At 60.2% G+C, this 20,492-nt stretch overlaps 1 protein-coding gene across 3 annotated transcripts in view; it reads left to right on the top strand.

Annotated features, from left to right (window-relative positions):
* The window catches only part of MROH1 (maestro heat like repeat family member 1), a 65,746-nt gene that overhangs the window by 25,979 nt on the left and 19,275 nt on the right, over nucleotides 1-20,492 (top strand). For 2 of the 3 annotated variants that reach the window (XM_068395730.1, XM_068395732.1), the window contains 13 exons: nucleotides 489-608; nucleotides 3,214-3,336; nucleotides 4,939-5,085; nucleotides 5,260-5,286; nucleotides 6,587-6,709; nucleotides 7,133-7,212; nucleotides 8,151-8,286; nucleotides 10,096-10,191; nucleotides 10,531-10,635; nucleotides 11,278-11,413; nucleotides 13,148-13,260; nucleotides 16,299-16,451; nucleotides 19,631-19,785. In XM_068395730.1, the coding sequence (XP_068251831.1) occupies nucleotides 489-608; nucleotides 3,214-3,336; nucleotides 4,939-5,085; nucleotides 5,260-5,286; nucleotides 6,587-6,709; nucleotides 7,133-7,212; nucleotides 8,151-8,286; nucleotides 10,096-10,191; nucleotides 10,531-10,635; nucleotides 11,278-11,413; nucleotides 13,148-13,260; nucleotides 16,299-16,451; nucleotides 19,631-19,785 (1,514 nt within the window). The remainder of the gene's footprint in view (nucleotides 1-488; nucleotides 609-3,213; nucleotides 3,337-4,938; nucleotides 5,086-5,259; nucleotides 5,287-6,586; nucleotides 6,710-7,132; nucleotides 7,213-8,150; nucleotides 8,287-10,095; nucleotides 10,192-10,530; nucleotides 10,636-11,277; nucleotides 11,414-13,147; nucleotides 13,261-16,298; nucleotides 16,452-19,630; nucleotides 19,786-20,492) is intronic. The other variant, XM_068395731.1, reaches the window with a different exon arrangement.

Genomic DNA, 20,492 nt, shown 5'->3' on the forward strand with positions numbered 1-20,492 from the left:
CCTGGCCCAGGTTGCCCAGAGAAGCTGTGGCTGCCCCCTCCCTGGCAGGGTTCAAGGGCAGGTTGGATGGGGCTGGGAGCAACCTGGTCTGGTGGAAGGTGTCCCTGCCCGTGGCGGGGGGTTGGGACTGGATGGGCTTTAAGGTCCCTTCCCACCCAAACCAGTCTGGGATTCTCTGAGTGGTGAGGGGAACCAGGCCCCTCACTGGTGTGCAGGTGGGAACCAAACCAGCCCTTTCTGACTGCAGGGGTGGGCTGTGAGCTGTGACCTCCAGGCTGGCGAGGGCAGAGGACAGGGGAGGTCCTGCTGCGGTGGGTCAGGAGGGAAGGTGTCCCACGTGCGGGTGGCTGCTGGGGGCCTTGGTGTCTCTGCAGGGATGTGGGAGCCGTTGGAGCTGAGCCCACCTTGGCTGGTCATCGGGGGTCGTGGAGGCATCACTGGAAAAATCTGGGCTTCACGGGGTGGTGACGATCCTCTTGCTCTTCCAGAACTTTCTGTATAAATGCATCGGGACGACGCTCGGGGCGTGCGCCAGCAAGGACCTCGTGCAAAAGCAGCTCCAGGAGCTCCTGGAAACAGCCAGATACCACGAGGAAGCCGAAAGGGAGGTGAGGAGGAGTTCTGCCAAACGTCCAAAGATGATCTTTAAGGTGCCTTCCAACCCAAACCGTTCTATGATCCCAAGGGGTATCCTGAGGGACCAGGAGAGCAGTCCTGCCACGCTGACCTCTCTTTTCTGGTCCCACCAGCCTGGCCTGGGCTTGTACCTCCTGGAGAATGGCTCATAGGGTAGGTCACAGCATCTGGGTGAATGAGCCCAGGAAAGTGAAGAGAACCCACCTGCAAGAGGGCTCTGAAGCTGGGTGAGATGCAGGGGTTGCCTTGGGACACTGTCCCAAGTGGCGTGTGGCCCCAGACTGGGCCAGGGCACTGTTGGCCAGTCCTGAATGTGCTGGCAGAGCTGCTTCCTCGGGGAAATCATCAAATGGACTCATAAAATGGTTTGGGTGGGAAGGGACCCTCAAAGGTCACCCAGTCCAACCCCCTGCCACGAGCAGGGACATCTCCACCCAGACCAGGCTGCTCGGAGCCCCGTCCAACCTGACCGTGAATGTCTCCAGGGATGGGGCATCTCCCACCTCTCTGGGCAACCTGGGCCATCCCCTCCCTCGCCCCCGCTGCTGGGGCTGCAGCCCAGGGCAGGGCTGGCTTTCTGGGCTGCCAGCGCACGGTGCTGGCTCGTGTCCCGTTTGTCACCCACCGGTGTCCCCTGGTTCTTCCCTGCAGCGCTGCTCTCCATCCATCCATCCCCCGGTCTGTGCTGGGGCTGGGGCTTGCCCCGACCCAGGAGCAGGACTTTGACCTTGGCCGCCTTGAACTTCATGAACAGACCCACAAATCCTTTGGTGCTGGAGGGTCTCTGCAAGTTTTGGGGTCATCGGCTGCTGTGACAGCCCTGGGTGCGTGTGGAGCTGCTCAGGCTCGTGGCTGCCAGGTGCCACCTCATGGGCAGAGCCGTTGTCACTGTCCTGTCCCCAGCAGCCTGCCTGGCTCTGCCCGTGTGACAGCCCCACCAGCCTCTGCCTGCTGTCAGAAGGGTGGTTGTAGCTCCTGCTCCCTCCGTGGGCTGGGGCTTGTGTCACCCCACAGGTTTGGGGAGTTAAACCGGAGCCACAGGAGGTTCATGCTGGCTTGGCTGCCTGTCCTGGCTTGCCGTGAGGTCGGGCGGGCCCAGCGCCTGCTTTGGGTTCCCGTCTTCTGCAGCGTTGAAGACGTTGTTGTGCCATGATGTTGAGGTGTTGGAGCGAGTCCAGAGGAGGGCGACCAAGCTGGTGAAGGGTCTGGAGGGTCTGACCTCCGAGGAACGGCTGAGGGAGCTGGGGGTGTTTAGCCTGGAGAAGAGGAGGCTCAGAGGTGACCTTAGTGCAGTCTACAGCTAGACCAAGATGTCTGGTGACATCTCTGTCTTCCTGTGCCGCGCCCCACCAAGCCTCGCACCCACCAGAGCACCCCAGACCTGCTGGGGATGCTGCTCCACCTTCCCTGGGTGACCTCCAGCTCATGCACCCAAGTCAGAGAGTCCCAGAGTATTTTGCATGGGAAGGGACCTGTGAAGGTCACCCAGTCCAACCCCCTGCCATGGGCAGGGACATCTCCAACCAGACCAGGCTGCTCAGGGCCCCGTCCAACCTGACCGTGAATGTTTCCAGGGATGGGGCATCTCCCACCTCTCTGGGCAACCTAGGCCAGGGTCTCAGCGTAACAAATTTTCTCCTTAGATCTAGTCTGAATCTCCCTTCTTTAGTTTAAACCCATCACCCCTCGTCCTGTCACTCCAGGCCCTACTAAAAAGTCACCTGCTCATGGATGCTTTGCAGCACTTTCTTCACCACCAGCTCAGACAGTTTGTGCAGTCCCAGCCCAGCTTGCTAAACCTCCTGGAGGTACAGCAGAGAGGCAGGACCTGCTACACCCACTTTGCTTCCAGCTGGAGCGGCTGACGTCTGCCGTGACCATCCTTCCCCTGCGAGCTGTCCCCAGCCAAGGACGGCGTTAATGTGCCCTGATGTTGAGGTGTTGGAGCGAGTGCAGAGGAGGGCGACCAAGCTGGTGAAGGGTCTGGAGGGTCTGACCTCTGAGGAACGGCTGAGGGAGCTGGGGGTGTTTAGCCTGGAGAAGAGGAGGCTCAGAGGTGACCTTAGTGCAGTCTACAACTACCTGAAGGGAGGGTGTAGCGCAGTGGGAGTCGGCCTCTTCTCCCAGGCAACCAGCGCTAGGACAAGAGGACACAGCCTCAAGCTTGGCCAGGGGAGGGTCAGGTTGGCCATGAGGAAGCATTTCTTCTCAGCAAGGGTCATTAGGCATTGGAAGGGGCTGCCCAGGGAGGTGGTGGAGTCACCATCTCTGGAGGGGTTTAAGAAAAGCCTGGCCATGGCACTTAGTGCCCTGGTCTAGTTGCCACGGTGGTGTGAGGGCAATGGTTGGACTCGATGATCCCAGAGGGCTCTTCCAACCTCAGTGATTCTGGGATTCTGTGTGTCCCCCGGAGGCAAGTCCCTGCCCTGGGAGAGGGCAGCACTGGCTGCCAGGGCTGCTCCCAGCTGGGCACGGCTCAGGTGCCAGGACTTAAACCAATAAACAGGCTCTGTAAGTGTCAGCTGGGGCTGGTGAATTAATAGCTTTCTGCTAATGTGTTTCCTCTGCTTCCTCCAGGGACTCGCTTCCTGCTTTGGGATATGTGCAATAAATCACCTGGAGGAAACTCTGGCCAAGCTGGAAGATTTTGTTCGGTCTGATGTCTTCAAGAAATCTGTGGGGCTGTTCAGTATCTTCAAGGTAAGAGCCGAAGGGCCCCCGCTGCGCCGCGGCCGGCAGCGGAAGGCTCACGCAGGCTTCTCCAGATGCGGCGTGTGCTGGAGCAGGGCTCGGTGATCTCCTGCCTCGGTGCGTTTGCCGTGGGGTGGGCCACCCTCTGCCTCTCCAGAGAGCTGCTCTTGGCGTCGGGGGCTGCTTGGCCTTGGCTCCCAGCTCCCATCACGTCCCAGTGGAGCTGCTTGCTTGCTGGGTGGGCTCGACTAAGCTGTAACTCGGCTTCTGCGTTGGTGGGGGGACCCCGGCCTGATGTGGAGCGTGGTTTGGCTGTCACCCAGCAGGGTGTTTGACAGCGATCCCTGAGCAGCTCCTGCAGCCACGCTCACGCCCCAGGAGATGGGGCTGGTTCGTGTCCTGAGCGCTTATCTGGACAGGTTGGATCGATGGGCTGAGGCCAACGGTATGAGGGTCAGCAAGAACAAGTGCCAGGTCTTACACATGGGCCACAACAACCCCACACACTTCAAGAGAGATGTTGAGGTGTTGGAGTGAGTCCAGAGGAGGGCGACCAAGGTGGTGAAGGGTCTGGAGGGTCTGACCTGCGAGGAACGGCTGAGGGAGCTGGGGGTGTTTAGCCTGGAGAAGAGGAGGCTCAGAGGTGACCTTAGTGCAGTCTCCAACTACCTGAAGGGAGGTTGTAGCGCAGTGGGAGTCGGCCTCTTCTCCCAGGCAACCAGCGCTAGGACAAGAGGACACAGCCTCAAGCTTGGCCAGGGGAGGGTCAGGTTGGCCATGAGGAAGCATTTCTTCTCAGCAAGGGTCATTAGCCATTGGAAGGGGCTGCCCAGGGAGGTGGTGGAGTCCCCATCTCTGGAGGGGTTTAAGAAAAGCCTGGACATGGCAGTTAGTGCCCTGGTCTAGTTGTCATGGTGGTGTCAGGGCAATGGTTGGACTCGATGAGCCCAGAGGGCTCTTCCAACCTCAGTGATTGATTGATTGACCAAAAGCCTTTCCCCAAACTTTCTGACCCAGGTGGCTGTTTTAATTCCCAGTCTCTAAGACTGGGATGTTCGAGGGACTGGGATGTTTGAGGGACAGGACCCTGGCCCACAACAGGAAGGTGCCCAGGAGCCCTCACCCCACCTGCCCCTCGGGCTGTGCTACAAGGGGGTTCAGCCACAAGCTGCTCCCTGTGTCGGTGCAGGTGAAGCCTTTTGGCAGCGCTGGTTAATGGGCAGCAGATGCTGATTTCCAGCACGGTAGTTGACCAGCAGTTGACCTGGTTAACCTGGCCAGGCTGAGGCTCACGTGCTTCCCTGCAGGGCTCTAACGGGTAACGCTCGATGGCAAAGCGGGGCTCGGACAGGGGTGTGCTGTTAGTGCAGCTCACGCTGGGACGCCTGATGCTCCATCAGGGCCCTGGAGGTCATGGCCAGCACTGAAAGGTTGGGAAGTGAAGGTCCAAGACCTGCTTGGAGGGGCCCTGGCTTCCAGGGGGGCACCTTCAGCTGGTGGGGCAGACCCTGCAAAAGCCACCTCTGTGTGAGATCTGGGAAGAGCTGGCCCTGGCTTCCCCCGCCCAGATCCCCCAGTTAACTCCATTAACTTTCTCATCTGCTCTAACAGGACCGTAGTGACAACGAAGTGGAGAAAATAAAGAGCACCCTCATCCTGTGCTACGGATACGTCGCTGCGTACGCGCCCAAGGAGCTGGTGCTCTCCAGGATCGAAGCAGACATCCTGAAGAACATCTTCCAGTACTTTAACACTAAGGTAAGGTGTTAAAAAGTCCTGCCTGGGGAGGGAGAGCACACCCGGGCGAGCTGGAGCAGCCAGGCTGGTCTGGATGGGTCCCGCTGGGCCCCGCGGGCAGCCCCTGGGAGAAGGTCGTTCGCTGCGTGCTCACTCGTGCGTTGCTAATGTGTTTTGTTTTTTTCACTTGTTCAGGTTCTGGGAATAAAGGTAGAAACCAAGGTACAGTGTGAGGCGTTAAATCTGAACCGCTCTCTGCTCTTTCCTGCTCTCTCTGTCTGCCTCTCGCTCTGGGTTCCCCTCGGGAGCAGCCCCGTGCCCACAGCAGCGCTCCTCTGCCCGTGGGGACTGGGAGAGCTGCGGGAGCTGCTGGGGAGCTCCCCAGCCCGGTCCTCCACGCTGGGACCGTTGTCTGAAAGTGCCAAAACTCACAGCAGAGGGGAAGAGAGAAATGCCTTTGTGGCAGGACAGGAGCTGTAGGTGAAAGCGTGGCTCGGGCGGGCACCGCCGTGGTGACAGGCTGCGTTGGCCTCCCGCGGGTGCCTGTGGCCGAGCTCGCTGCCCGCGGGCACATCTGAGCCTCTCGCCCTCCACCTCTGCTGAGGCCGTGCCTCTCCTGCGTGGCTGGAGCTCATGGAGCCCTCCCCGGGAGGGAGCTGAGCCAGTTTGGGTTCGCCCCAGTGGCAAGATGAGCCGTGCCCACCCTGGGAGGCGAGGGCTGGGGTTCCCTCCCCGGTGCTCACCTCCCCTGGAACCCCTCCGACCCCCCGCGCTTCGCTGGGGAAGCTCAGGGGACTCTGGAGACCCCCCGCTTGGCTAAAAGCCACTAAACTGATTTTCCTGCTTTTCCCTGGAATCATCAGTCAATTAAAAGCCCGATTACTGTCCTGGGGGGCAACAAGGGGCTGTATTTTTATATTTCTCTTCTTAAAAGGCTGAACAAGAAAAATGGCATTTGTCACGTTGAAGTGTCAGGCCGAGGCCTCCTCCTCCGGGCTCCACTAATGCCTTTTCCTTCTGGGCTCCTGCTGGCACTAACAGCTTCTGCAGAGCCTCTCCAGCCCCCGCGCTGGGGACCTGCTCGCTCAAACCCTCCCCGGCTCCCTGCCCTCCTGAGGGGCTGGGACTGGGGGAGCGCTGGGAACTGGGGTCCCTCCTCTCGACCCCGTGGCGACCGTCCTAGACCCCGAGCTGTGCAGGAGTAAGAACTCCTGCTGGCTTCTGGGGTTGCCCTGGATGCTCAGGGTGGAGGAGGGAGACCTTGGAGGACTGTTCTCATCCCACGTGCTGCCGGGGAGCTCCTGGTGTCCAGCTGGCCTGTGACACTGGGGACAGGGTGTCCTTCTGCCCCCCAGTCACCAGCGAGCCTGTAACGTGGAGAAGGAGCAGAGAGCTGAGCCCACACGCTACTACAGCACAGGCCAAGCTGGGTGGGATGAGGACACCAGTGCTGGGTGGGATGAGGAGTTATGGGTGTGCCGTAAGCCTGGTCTTCACTTCTCGCCCCGGGTTCTGCTCGCAGGACCTGACCCTGAAGCTGTGCCTCATCCGGAGCATCTGCATGATCAGCCAAGCCATCTGCAACGGTGGGAAGTGCGGGGACTTCATCTTCTCCCGCAAAGCTGAGCTTGTGGCCCAGATGGTGGTAAGAGACGCCCCGGAGGGTGGCCTGGCTTGGGGCTGCTCAAGAGGACACCGGGGGAGGGTCCCAGCCCTCGTTGCTGAGCGTTAAGCGTAGGTGTAGCTACTCCCATCTCTGGAGCTGTGGTCTGGGTGCCCTGTGGGGAGGGTGAGTATGAGTTTGCCCTGTGGAGCCCCGTCCCCGCGTGTCTCCTGGGCTCTGCTGGGGCTGGGTGCTGACCTCCACGGCCCTGCAGACCTCCATGGCCCTGCAGACCTGCAGGTTGTTGTGCAGCGTTTGGGGTGTCGGGCTAATGCAGTGTGGCTCCTGGCTTGCTGCCGTGGGGAGGGTGGGCTTCGAGGCAGGGATCGCCCTAAGGCTTGGCCCACGCTCAGAATGGGACGGGGGTGGGTGTGACTGGAACTGTCCCCTTGTTCTGCCTTCCAGGAGTTCATAAAAGCAGAACCGCTGGAGGCGATGCGGACGCCGGTTCGGCAGCGGGCGATGATCACCTGCACTTACCTGGTGTATCCTTCCTCTGCGCCCGCAGAGCCCGACCCCGCTCCCCGGTTTGCCCTGTGGGTCTGGCGGCAGAGACGAGGTGCTCTCCCTGCGTGGGCACGGTGATAGGGCTGTGCCAGGCACAGTGGAGCTGGAGGGTCTGGCCGCAGCTTGAATCCTGGGTGCAGTTCTGGGCCCCTCACGACAAGAAAGACCTTGAGGTGCTGGAGCGAGTCCAGAGAAGGGCAATGGGGCTGGGGAAGGGTCTGGAGCACAAGTGTGATGGGTGCGGCTGAGGGACCCGGGGGGGTTTAGCCTGGAGAAAAGGAGGCTGAGGGGAGACCTTCTCACTCCCTACAACTGCCTGCAAGGAGGGTGTAGCGAGGGGGGTCGGTCTCTTCTCCCCGGTAACAAGCGACAGGACGAGAGGAACCGGCCTCAAGTTGTGCCAGGGGAGGGTTAGATTGGAGATCAGGGACAATTTCTTCCTGGAAAGGGTTGTCAAGCGCTGGCACAGGCTGCCCAGGGCAGTGGTGGAGTCCCCATCCCTGGGGGGATTTAAAAGCCGTGTAGATGTGGTGCTGAGGGACGTGGGCTAGTGGTGGCCTTGGCAGTGCTGGGGTAATGGTTGGACTCGATGATCTTAAAGGTCCTTCCCAACCAAAATGACTCCGTGATTCTAAATGTTCTTCATCCAAACCAGAGCCAAGGGCGCTGCACTTGCAGTCACACAAAGATGACTTCTGAGCTCCAGTTAAAAATACTCAGCCCATCCCAGCTCCTGACACAGATACCAGGAACACTCTGTCACCTTCCAACTAAAGCTGGTGCCGCTCGATACGGGGCCAAGCCAGCAGGAATGCGTGTTAAAACCCTTGTTCCCTGCTTAGCCAGGTGAAAGGATGGATTTTAATTCATCCACAGTGCTCCATGCATCCGTGTTGCTTCCTTAGCCTGGGACCAGCATCCTGGAGCCCCACCTCAGCGACCCGGACAGGACGGAGCTCATTGACACCTGCCTGGCCGCCGTCCTTGCTCTGCCACCGCTGGAGCCGGGCAAGGAGAGGGAGGAGAACGGAGGCGATGCCTTACACAAGGAGGTGCGGGGTGCCAGCACAAAGCTGGGGCAGGCAGGGAGGTGCCCGGGCTGCTCCCACGCCTGCCCGTGAGCCGTCCTGGGTACCCCCGCATCGCCCCGGCAGCGGGGCGGCGGTGGGAAAGGCCCCTTCCACATTCAGCTCCACACCACCGCTTCCCCTGCTCGCTTATCTCAGGAAAGAGCCTGGCCCTTCTGCACGCTGATAGCGAGTGAGAAAATTGCTTATCAGCAAGTCCAAACGCTGCTAATAAGAGCGTGAACTCCCTCGAGGGGAAAAAATGAAATGATCCTGGCGAGCCCGCAGGGTGGAAGGGGCCTTTTGCATAACTAGCTTTTGAAAGGCTGCAGCTGCTTCTCGGTTGTGGCTGAGTGCTTAATGAATGAAAATAACACGCTGCTAATGAAGTTGTTGCAGCTGCTGGGTGGCTGTGGGGCGGCCCCGGGCTCCGCCGTATCGCCTGCCACTGCTGCGGCTCCGTCGGGGTGAGCTGCGGAGCGGGAGCCTGGGGCTCTCGCTGTCCCCCCTGCTACTGTTTGCAGGCATCTGGCCCAAAAGTTGAAGTTAATAATCCTTTTCTCCTTCCTTTCCCTCCTATGAAGCTTTGTAGTTTGGTTTTTTTTTTTGGACTTTATCCCAAAATAAGTCCTGGAAGGAAGCTGTGAGCATCCTCAAAGGGCTCACTCAGACTGGGCTCGCTGGAATTTATCCCCAAGTGGGAGAAGGATTCAACAAGGCCAAGGGCAAGGTCCTGCACGTGGGTCGGGGCAATCCCAAGCACAAACACAGGCTGGGCGGAGAATGGGTTGAGAGCAGCCCTGAGGAGAAGGACTTGGGGGTGATGGGTGATGAGAAGCTCACCATGAGCCGGCAACGTGCGCTGGCAGCCCAGAAAGCCACCCGTGTCCTGGGCTGCATCCCCAGCAGCGTGGCCAGCAGGGCGAGGGAGGGGATTCTGCCCCTCTGCTCCGCTCTCGGGAGACCCCCCTGCAGTGCTGCGTCCAGCTCTGGGGCCCCAACAGAAGAAGGACACGGAGCTGTTGGAGCGAGTCCAGAGGAGGCCACGGAGATGCTCCGAGGGCTGGAGCCCCTCTGCTCTGGAGACAGGCTGGGAGAGCTGGGGCTGTTGAGCCTGGAGAAGAGAAGGCTCCGGGGAGACCTTCTAGCACCTTCCAGTGCCTGAAGGGGCTACAGGAAAGCGGGAGAGGGGCTTTTGACAAGGGCATGGAGTGACAGGACGAGGGGGAACGGTTTTAAACTGAAAGAGGGGAGATTGAGATGAGATGTGAGGAAGCAATTCTTTGGTGTGAGGGTGGTGAGAGCCTGGCCCAGGTTGGCCAGAGCAGCTGTGGCTGCCCCCTCCCTGGCAGGGTTCAAGGACAGGTTGGATGGGGCTTGGAGCAACGTGGTCTGGTGGAAGGTGTCCCTGCCCCTGGCAGGGGGTTGGGACTGGATAGGCTTTAAGGTCCCTTCCCACCCAAACCAGTCTGGGATTCTATGAAGGACCAAATTCCCTTCTGGAAGGTCTGTGCTGAAGCCTCTCTGCTGCCGTGCTTGGCTCTGGCTAGCTGCTGGTGCAGGTCATAGTTCCCACTCTGCTGAGTCCCACCAGTGAAGGGGGATTTTGCAGACTGGGTTTCAGTCCCTGCTGCGTTTTCCTGCTAAGCTGGAGGTGGCTGTGTCTGCCCACCCAACATCTGGGAGAGTCCTACAAGCTGAGACTAGGTGCCGAGGGAGATCTCTCTCCCTCCTTGCATGCCAGGGGATGAGGCGCAGTGCTGGTGTAGCCCGTGATCAGTCTTTCCTCCTTAGATGCTCTATGGTGACACCATCAGTGCCCTTAAGGACCTGCTGAAGAGTCTCCTGCAGAGGAACTTGACCCCCCATGGGCTGCAGGACATGTTTGCGGTAGGTGCGGCGTGGCTTTGGTGGGTTCCTCGGGGAGAAGCGGGGAAGCCGAGGTGCCTGCCTGCCAACCAGAGGTCACGAGGCAGCTTTGGGCCCAGAGTGGGAATTAGTGAGACTGGTTTCCCCCTTCTCCATGGGGTGGGAGCTCCAGTGTGACCCTGGTCCCCCTCCTGCGGAGGCTGGGCACGCAGCGTGGCTGCTCTGGGGCCCATGGGGGTTCAGGGCCTGGTTCCCCCAGCCCCTGCGTGCACCACGGGTCGCTGGGCTGGAGGCCGCCTTGGCTGCGTGCAGCGGAGCAGCCGAGCTGCTGCTCTCCTTTCTGACACTTTTCCCCCGTAGCATTTAGGCCCCTGGATCAGGTCGCACAAGGAACACGAGCGGCAGCGGGCGGTGGAGGTCAGCGCCGCCTTGCTGGACTTCTACCTGAGCAAGCTGAACGTCAGCGTAAGTCAACGCGGTACTCGAGCGTGCATCCCTCCCCGCGGGGGTGCGAGGGTGGGCTTCGTGGCCATAGGGCAATCACAGAATCAACCAGGTTGGCAGAGCCCTCTGGGCTCATCGAGTCCAACCATTGCCCTGACACCACCATGGCAACTAGACCAGGGCACTAAGTGCCATGGCCAGGCTTTTCTTAAACCCCTCCAGAGATGGTGACTCCACCACCTCCCTGGGCAGCCCCTTCCAATGGCTAATGACCCTTGCTGAGAAGAAATGCTTCCTCATGTCCAACCTGACCCTCCCCTGGCCAAGCTTGAGGCTGTGTCCTCTTGTCCTAGCGCTGGTTGCCTGGGAGAAGAGGCCAACTCCCACTCCACTACACCCTCCCTTCAGGTAGTTGCAGACTGCACTAAGGTCACCTCTGAGCCTCCTCTTCTCCAGGCTAAACACCCCCAGCTCCCTCAGCCGTTCCTTGCAGGTCAGACCCTCCAGACCCTTCCCCACCTTGGTCGCCCTCCTCTGGACTCACTCCAACACCTCAACATCTTTCTTGAAGTGCGGGGCCCAGAACTGGACACAATGGGAAACACTGTACTCGTGGCCCCGTGCTGTCCTGGCTAGTGTCGCCTGTGCTTGTCGCCCCTGCAGACTGTCATCCCCTTCTACAACCTTGGCGTCCTCATCGCCCTCTTCTCCCCGCGCTGCTCGGACTCGCTGGGCAGCGTTCGCCAGCACGCTGTCGACTGCGTCTACTGCCTGCTCTACATCCAGCTCTGCTACGAAGGTGGGTGCGGGTGGTGGTGGGGGGTTTCGCCGCTCGGGGGGTCGGGGCCAGCAGCGGGAGCCCTTGTCTCCGCAGCCGGGCAGAGGGGTGCACGCACCACCCCAAGAGATGTCCCCCAGGGCTTGGTACTGGGGCCAGTCCTGTTCAATATCTTCATCAATGATCTGGACGAGGGGATCGAGGGCACCCTCAGTAAATTCACAGATGAGACCAAGTTGGGTGGGAGTGTTGATGTGCTGGAGGGCAGGAGGCTCTGCAGAGGCTGGATCGATGGGCCGAGGCCACTGTGTGAGGGGCAACAAGGGCAAGTGCCGGGTCCTGCCCTTGGGGCACAACAGCCCCCCGCACCGCTACAGGCTGGGGGAGAGTGGCTGGAAAGTGCCTGGTGGGAAAGGACCTGGGGGTGTTGATGGACAGCCAACTGAATATGAGCCAGCAGTGTGCCCAGGTGGCCAAGAAGGCCACCAGCATCCTGGCTTGTACCAGCACTAGTGTGGCCAGCAGGACCAGGGCAGGGATTGTCCCCCTGTGCTCGGCACTGGTGAGGCCACACCTCGAATCCTGGGGGCAGTTTTGGGCCCCTCACGACAAGCAAGACCTTGAGGGGCTGGAGCGAGTCCAGAGAAGGGCAACGGGGCTGGGGAAGGGTCTGGAGCACAAGTGTGATGGGAGCGGCTGAGGGACCTGGGGGGGTTTAGCCTGGAGAAAAGGAGGCTGAGGGGAGACCTTCTCGCTCCCTACAACTGCCTGCAAGGAGGGTGTAGCGAGGGGGGTCGGTCTCTTCTCCCAGGGAACAAGTGACAGGACGAGAGGAACCGGCCTCAAGTTGTCCCAGGGGAGGGTTAGATTGGAGATGAGGGACAATTTCTTCCTGGAAAGGGTTGTCAAGCGCTGGCACAGGCTGCCCAGGGCAGTGGTGGAGTCCCCATCCCTGGGGGGATTTAAAAGCCGTGTAGATGTGGTGCTGAGGGCCATGAGTTAGTGGTGGCCTTGGCAGTGCTGGGTAATGGTTGAACTCGATGATCTTAAAGGTCCTTCCCAACCAAACCGATTCCATGATTCTATGTCCCATCCCTCCACGTACATGATCCCGAAGGAGTAACCTGCAGCCAGGGTTTGCTGCAGAAGTGGGGCTGGTGGAGAACATCACCGAAGCGTTTGGGTTCCAGAGGCTCTCCCCCGGTTGAGTGCAGGCGAGCGGGTTTCTGAGCCTGCCTTCCAGCCTGGCATGCTCCCGCTCTCCAGGAGAGGTCAGTCCTCCCCTTCAGATGGCCTGAGCTGAGGCACTGAGAAAAGCACAGCTCCTACAGCGCCAGGAGAGGACTTTGGCCGGGTCCTGCTCTCCAGAGCAGTGTGGCTCTTGCAGGGTAAGCTCTTCTGGCACTTGGCAGCAGCTTTGGTTTCTTGGCTTGGGCCAGCTCACGAGTAAAACCCAGCTCTCTGCAGCATGTGGGTGTGAAATACAGAATCCCAGAACCGTTTGGGTTGGGAAGGACCTTCAACACCATCGAGTCCAACCGTTAACCCAGCACTGCCAAGGCCACCACTAACCCATGTCCCTCAGCACCACATCTACACGGCTTTGAAATCCCTCCAGGGATGGGGACTCCACCACTGCCCTGGGCAGCCTGTGCCAGCGCTTGACAACCCTTTCCATGAAGAAATTGTCCCTGATACAAGGAATTTTTCCCGATATGAGGAATGCTGTTTGCTGAATGCTCCCTCTGAATCCAGGTTTCGCACGTGATCACAGAGATGAGATGGTGGAAGGGCTGAAAGCTCTGAAGAAAGGCCTGGAGGAGCCCGACTTCACCGTTCTCTTCCATACCTGCAACAACATTGCCATGGTAAGGTGGCGGGCAAAGCCAGGCCCTGGGCTTTGCAGGGTGGTGGAGCAGGAGCTGCAGAGGGCTTGGTACCTCATCTGGGGACTGGGGGCTGCTGGGGAGCCCCAGCTTTGCACCAGGGAACAAGCCGCTGCAGTCTTCTCCATGGAGAACTCCTCTGGGCTGGTCAGGGGATGCTCAGAGCATCTCACCCCCGGTGGGACGCTGTGGGTCCTTCTTTGGGCAGGAGGGCCCCACCGAGGCCGTCTGTGCAGGCATTGGGGGTGCAGCAGACACTGGCAGGGCCTCGTGCCTGGCTGTGCTGTGGCTCAGGGGTCTCACGGGCAGCGTGAGCTCCTCAGCCATCAACGCTCCCAGTGCTGGGGCCACTGGTGAGGCCGCTCCTTGAATCCTGTGTCCAGTTGTGGGCCCCGCACTTCAAGAGAGATGTTGAGGTGTTGGAGCGAGTCCAGAGGAGGGCGACCAAGCTGGGGAAGGGTCTGGAGGGTCTGACCTGCGAGGAACGGCTGAGGGAGCTGGGGGTGTTTAGCCTGGAGAAGAGGAGGCTCAGAGGTGACCTTAGTGCAGTCTACAACTACCTGAAGGGAGGTTGTAGCGCAGTGGGAGTCGGCCTCTTCTCCCAGGCAACCAGCGCTAGGACAAGAGGACACAGCCTCAAGCTTGGCCAGGGGAGGGTCAGGTTGGACATGAGGAAGCATTTCTTCTCAGCAAGGGTCATTAGCCATTGGAAGGGGCTGCCCAGGGAGGTGGTGGAGTCACCATCTCTGGAGGGGTTGAAGAAAAGCCTGGCCATGACACTTAGTGCCCTGGTCTAGTTGCCATGGTGGTGTGAGGGCAATGGTTGGACTCGATGAGCCCAGAGGGCTCTTCCAACCTCAGTGATTCTGTGATTCTGTGATGCAAATAGATGAGGGGAGAGCAGTGGGTGGTGTCTACCTTGACTTCAGCGAGGCTTTTGACACTGTCTCCCACAACAGTGGGCTTTTCCTCATAGGGAGGCTCAGGCAGTGTGGGTCAGATGAGTGGGCAGTGAAGTGGATCGAGAACTGGCTGAACAACAGAGCTCAGAGGGTTGTGGTCAGCGGTGCTGAGTCTAACTGGAGGCCTGTAGCCAGTGGTGTTCCCCAGGGTCAGCACTGGGTCCGGTCCTGTTTGATTTATTCATCAATGATTTGGATGCAGGGACTGAGTGTACCCTCAGCCAGTTTGCTGGTGACACCAAACTGGGAGGGGTGGCCGATACCGCAGCAGGCCGAGCTGGATAGCTGGGGGAGAGGAACCTCATGGAGTTCAACCAAGGCAAGTGTAGGGTCCTGCACCTGGGGAGGAATAACCCCCTGCACCAGTACAGATTGGGGCTGATCTACTGGAGAGCAGCTCTGCGGAGAAGGACCTGGGGGTTCTGAGGGACACCAAGTTCCCCACGAGCCAACAATGTGCCCTTGGGGCCAGGAAGGCCAATGGTGTCCTGGGGTGTGTGAGGAAGAGTGTGGGCAGCAGGTGGAGGGAGGTTCTCCTGCCCCTCTACACGGCCCTGGTGAGGCCACACCTGGAGTAACTGTGTGCAGTTCTGGGCCCCCCAGTTCAAGAGAGACCAGGAGCTACTGGAGAGAGTCCAGCGGAGGGTACGGAGATGGTCCGAGGGCTGGAGCATCTCTGCTGCGAGGAGAGGCTGAGGGAGCTGGGGCTGTTCAGCTGGAGAAGAGCAGACTGAGGGGGATCTTATCAATGCTCACAGATACCTCAGGGGGGTGTCAAGGGGATGGGGCCAGACTCTTCTCAGTGGTGCCCAGTGACAGGACAAGGGGCAACGGGCACAAACTGAAACATGGGAAGTTCCGTCTCAATATGGGAAAACTTCTTTCTGTCCCCATCATCTAACAGCTAAGGTGGAGGTGGTCTAGCTCAGCCTGGCAGGACCTGCCTGGGGCCCCAGCATGCTCCAAGGTGGAGACTTTGGTCCGTGGTGCTCCTCGATGGAAGCTGCTGGCTGAAAGGAGCCCTCGAGGTCCTGTCACTGTCTGTGCTTTCCTGTGGAGCGTGGGGTGGCTGGCTCAGGAGCTGCAGCCACTGGGCTCCTGGCTGCCTCCCAGTATGGCAGTGGCACTGGTAAAGCTGGTCAGTGCAATGCTACACCCAAAAGGATCCAGACGTGGTTCTCAAACCACCCTGATTTGAACGACGTGGCCGGCATCTGGGGTCTGGTGGTGAGGGACGGGATGAGAGGTGACTGCTCTGCTCTTGTGAGAGCTGCAGGGGTGAACTCCTCTTTGATGAGCGTTTTCTGGGCTGAACTCATCTTTGATGGCTGTTTTCTGGGCTGAACTCCTCTTTGCTGGCCGTTTTCTGGGCTGAACTCCTCTTTGATGGCCGTTTTCTGGGCTGAACTCCTCTTTGATGGCCATTTTCTGGGCTGAACTCCTCTTTGATGGCTGTTTTCTGGGCCGAGAGCTCTGCGAGCATTGCTCCAGAAGGACTTGCAGCTGTAGAGAAGCTGGTAATGTCTTTTTTTGTCCCCGAAAAGCTGCTGTTCCTCAAATGTTGTTGCTCCAGTGGACATAGATTCATAGAATCATTGACTCATTTTGGTTGGAAAGGACCCTTAAGCTCATCGAGTCCAACCATTAACCTAACACTACCAAGCCCACCACTAACCTCCTCCCTACTAACGTCTCTACTGAGCAGCTTATTCCACCCTCAGGCCTGGAGAGCATGAATGGGACCCAGGGGAGCATCCACCAGTGGCTGGGTGGTCACCAGAGCGGGGTTAATGGCTTGGTTGCGTTGCCCCAACCCATCCCAAGAGAGCCCCAGGCTATCCGGCCGCACTGGCCAAGAGCATGGGGCAGGTGGCCTCTTGCCTCTGTCGGGGCTGTGGTCTGGCCCTTGCTCCCCTCCGTTACCACCAGTCTGGGCTCCTGTGGGGCGCTGAGCTGAGGAACAGCGTCCTCAGGAGGCCCTTCCTCCGGGCTCTGCCGGTGTCACCGAAGGGATTGCTCTCTTCAGAGAGTGACAAACACACGTTGCCTCTCCCGCAGGTCATTGGGAAACGTGTCCCTCCGGACCAGCTGATGAGCCTCCTGCTCGCCATGTTCGAGGGGCTGGCGGACCCCGATAAGAACTGCTCCCGAGCGGCCACCGTCATGATCAACTCCCTTCTCAAGGAGCGTGGAGGCGTCTTGCAGGAGAAGGTACGTTGCTGCTGCTGCTGCCCGACCTCAGCACGGCCTCCCTGCTCCAAGTGCAGCCCTGGGGAGGCAGCTCCAGCTGGGTCGTGCCCCATCCCTTTCTTGCCATGTGCGGAGCCTGATAACCCCGCTCTTGTGAGACCCCCCCACAGTGATGTGTCCAGCTCTGGGGCCCCAACAGAAGGACATGGAGCTGTTGGGGTGAGTCCAGAGGAGGCCACGGAGATGCTCCGAGGGCTGGAGCCCCTCTGCTCTGGAGACAGGCTGAGAGAGCTGGGGCTGTTCAGCCTGGAGAAGAGAAGGCTCCAGGGAGACCTTCTAGCACCTTCCAGCGCCTGAAGGGGCTACAGGAAAGCGGGAGAGGGGCTTTTTACAAGGGCATGGAGTGACAGGACGAGGGGGAACGGTTTTAAACTGCAAGAGGGGAGACTGAGATGAGATGTGAGGAAGCAATTCTTTGGTGTGAGGGTGGTGAGAGCCTGGCCCAGGTTGCCCAGAGAAGCTGTGGCTGCCCCCTCCCTGGCAGGGTTCAAGGGCAGGTTGGATGGGGCTGGGAGCAACGTGGTCTGGTGGAAGGTGTCCCTGCCCGTGGCAGGGGGTTGGGACTGGATGGACTTTAAGGTCCCTTCCCACCTAAACCAGTCTGTGGTTCTATAACTTCCCGCTCGCAGCTCCAGCAGGTGGTTTGCTGGGGGCGATGGGCTTTGGTACAGGCGGGGATGCTCCAGGAAGGGGCAAGCCCTTGGCCGGAGCGTGATGCCTGGCACAGGGAGGGGTCCAGCCCTGCTGGAAGAAGGGAAGGATTTAACCCCTGTCTCTATCAGCTGTTGCTGTTGTGTTTCTGGCCCAAGGAACACTTCATAGAACCCCAGACTGGTTTGGGTGGGAAGGGTCCTTAAAGCCCATCCAGTCCCACCCCCCTGCCACGGGCAGGGCCACCTTCCACCAGACCAGGTTGCTCCCAGCCCCATCTAACCTGGCCTTGAACCCTGCCAGGGAGGGGGCACTTGCCCCAAAGCTTTTGGGGGCCTGTGGCTCCTGCCCTTCCTCCTTTCCCCTGGGCACGTGCCCCTACTCTCCTCCTCCATCCCTGCTGCATGGTGGGAGACGGTGGCTGCTGGCGAGGCCGCCTCCGCTCTGGCTCTCGCTTGGGTTGAGGAGTTCAGAGCAGCTCACTTTACCAGAAGGGCTCAGGCTCCCCGTGAACCCTCTGCGAGCTCGGGGAGGGAGGCCAGGGTTTCTGGCCGGGCCGCCAGGCTGGATGCTTGCAGGGCTTAGAGGTGCTGGACACAGAAGGCTTTTCTGTCTAATCCTCCACCTTTAGGGCCGAGCTCCCCCTTTCTCCTGCAGTAATTGGAAACACCAGGTCTTGGCTGCTCCCTCGGCTTGTGTTCGTGCTAGAGCTTCTGCTCAAGTCCTGCTCGCTCCCTATTAGCCCCTCTCCTGCGTGGGATGGCTCCAGCTTCCACGAGTCCCCTTTGGGTCACATCCAGGCCAGGCCAGATCCTGAAACCTGACCTGATGCTAAGCCTCGGGCTCCGTGGGGCAGACCTGGGCGCGCTCGGCTGCTCTGCGCTTAATCTCGGGGAATTTGCTGCCGGGCCTGGTCTGCGCGTGAACTTCCTACTTGTCTTAACGTGCGTTTTACAGCTCGCAGTGAGTGCCGTGGTATCTCCCTGCGTTCAGCTTGAGTTCCTCGCAGGAACTCGCTCCCTGAGCTCCTCTCGCTGCGCCCGGGCCGAGGCCGGGGCTTAGCACCAGTTCCTTGCTGGGGGGCTGAGGGTGTCCTTGTTGGGTCCCCTTTCCCCTGGGAACACCCTGCAGCCTCCTCCGTCTCCTGGGTGACAGGGTGGGGAAGGATCCTTGACTTCCAGAGCGGTCTGTGGAACCTCATGAAGTTCAACCAAGGCGAGTGTAGGGTCCTGCACCTGGGGAGGAATAACCCCCTGCACCAGTACAGGCTGGGGGCTGATCTACTGGAGAGCAGCTCTGCAGAGAAGGACCTGGGGGTTCTGGTGGACACCAAGTTCCCCACGAGCCAACAATGTGCCCTTGGGGTCAGGAAGGCCAATGGTGTCCTGGGGTGCATGAGGAAGAGTGTGGGCAGCAGGTGGAGGGAGGTTCTCCTGCCCCTCTACACGGCCCTGGTGAGGCCACACCTGGAGTAACTGTGTGCAGTTCTGGGCCCCCCAGTTCAAGAGAGACCAGGAGCTACTGGAGAGAGTCCAGCGGAGGGTACGGAGATGGTCCGAGGGCTGGAGCATCTCTGCTGCGAGGAGAGGCTGAGGGAGCTGGGGCTGTTCAGCTGGAGAAGAGCAGACTGAGGGGGGATCTGATCAACGCTCACAGATACCTCAGGGGTGGGTGTCAGGGGATGGGGCCAGACTCTTCTCAGTGGTGCCCAGCGCCAGGACAAGGGGCAACGGGCACAAACTGAAACATGGGAAGTTCCACCTGAATGTGAGGAGGAACTTCTTTGCTGTGAGGGTGGCAGAGCCCTGGCACAGGCTGCCCAGGGAGGGGGGGAGTCTCCTTCTCTGGAGATATTCAAACCCGCCTGGACACGACCCTGTGCAACGTGCTGTGGGTGACCCTGCTTGGGCAGGGGTTGGGCTGGATGATCTCCAGAGGTCACTTTGCACCCCAGCTGTTCTGGGATTCTGCATGTACCCGGTGAGCAGGGAGACCTCCCTCAGCCGGGAAGATAACCCCCCCTGCCCCATCGTCTGCCCACCCATGTTGTCTTCTGAAGTCCCGGTACCTGCCTGGGCTGCCATCGACGGGAAGGGACACGTGTGTCCTGGCTGCAGGGAGGTGGCTGACGGTTACCCCAAGTCCTCGGCGTGTCCTTACCCTCAGCTGGGTGCTGGACTCTTCTCCCAGGCAACTAGCGACAGGACAAGAGGACACAGCCTCAAGCTTGGCCAGGGGAGGGTCAGGTTGGACATGAGGAAGCATTTCTTCTCAGCAAGGGTCATTAGACACTGGAAGGGGCTGCCCAGGGAGGTGGTGGAGTCACCATCTCTGAAGGGGTTGAAGAAAAGCCTGGCCATGGCACTTAGTGGCCTGGTCTAGTTGCCATGGTGGTGTGAGGGCAATGGTTGGACTCGATGAGCCCAGAGGGCTCTTCCAACCTCATTGATTCTGGGATTCTGTGATTCTGCTCTCTCCTCTTCCCGCAGGTACCCGACATCATGAGCATCATCCACAGCAAGCTGGAGGAGGTGGACGAGGAGCACGTCTGGAAGGCAGCCCAGCAGACCGTGTACATCCTGGCCTCCCAGCACAAGAGCCTGGTGGTGTCCAGCCTGCTGGGCAGCGCGCTGCCCTTCGACAGGTCCTGCCCTGCCCCGTGCCCACACGTGCCCTCGCGGTGCCTGGCCTTGGCGGCATCTCTCACAGATAATCCTTTGGCTCCTCACCCCAGCGATTGGACCCCGCTGGGATTTCCTTTGGGGGCTTTAGGATCAGCACTGCCTTTCGGGGGGTCGCTGGGCTCAGGGCTGGCAAAGCCGGCCCCAGAGAGCCGAGCGTGGCTCGGGGCTGCTTTACGGAGCGGGCCAGCTACCGCAGAGCTGCCGACCACCTGGGCTGAGCCTCGGGCAGATGCTCTCCTCCTCCTCGTGCTGTCACGGCTGCTCCGTTCCCACCGCAGCGTGCAGACCCCAGGGCCTCTCTGGCTGCTGGTACCGGGGCAGCCGCGGGGTTTTGGGGTTGCAGGGTGGCTTCGGGTGTTGTCTGAGAGCAGCTGCTGGGTGAGGGTCACGCGGCGCAGGCTCTGCTGTCACCGGAGGCTGCCTTTGAGCCTTCCCGGGCACGCAGCCCCTGTGAGCCACCCGGGACCGGGGCTTGCCATTGCAGGCTCCCGCTCTCCGTGCCATGGCAGCGGAGCTGCTGAGCCAGGTGGCTCCTGTCCAGTGGTGACACGCTCCTTGCCCCCGTTCCTGTGCGGCGGGTGACGTGACCCAGGTGTTCCCTGGCGTGGGGAGGGGGCCGACGCTTGCCACCCCTCCCGCCAGCAGCCGGTGCCAAAGCAGCTCTCCC

Source organism: Nyctibius grandis, chromosome 3 (assembly GCF_013368605.1).
Source record: "Nyctibius grandis isolate bNycGra1 chromosome 3, bNycGra1.pri, whole genome shotgun sequence".
In the NCBI taxonomy this organism is placed as follows: Eukaryota; Metazoa; Chordata; class Aves; order Nyctibiiformes; family Nyctibiidae; genus Nyctibius; species Nyctibius grandis.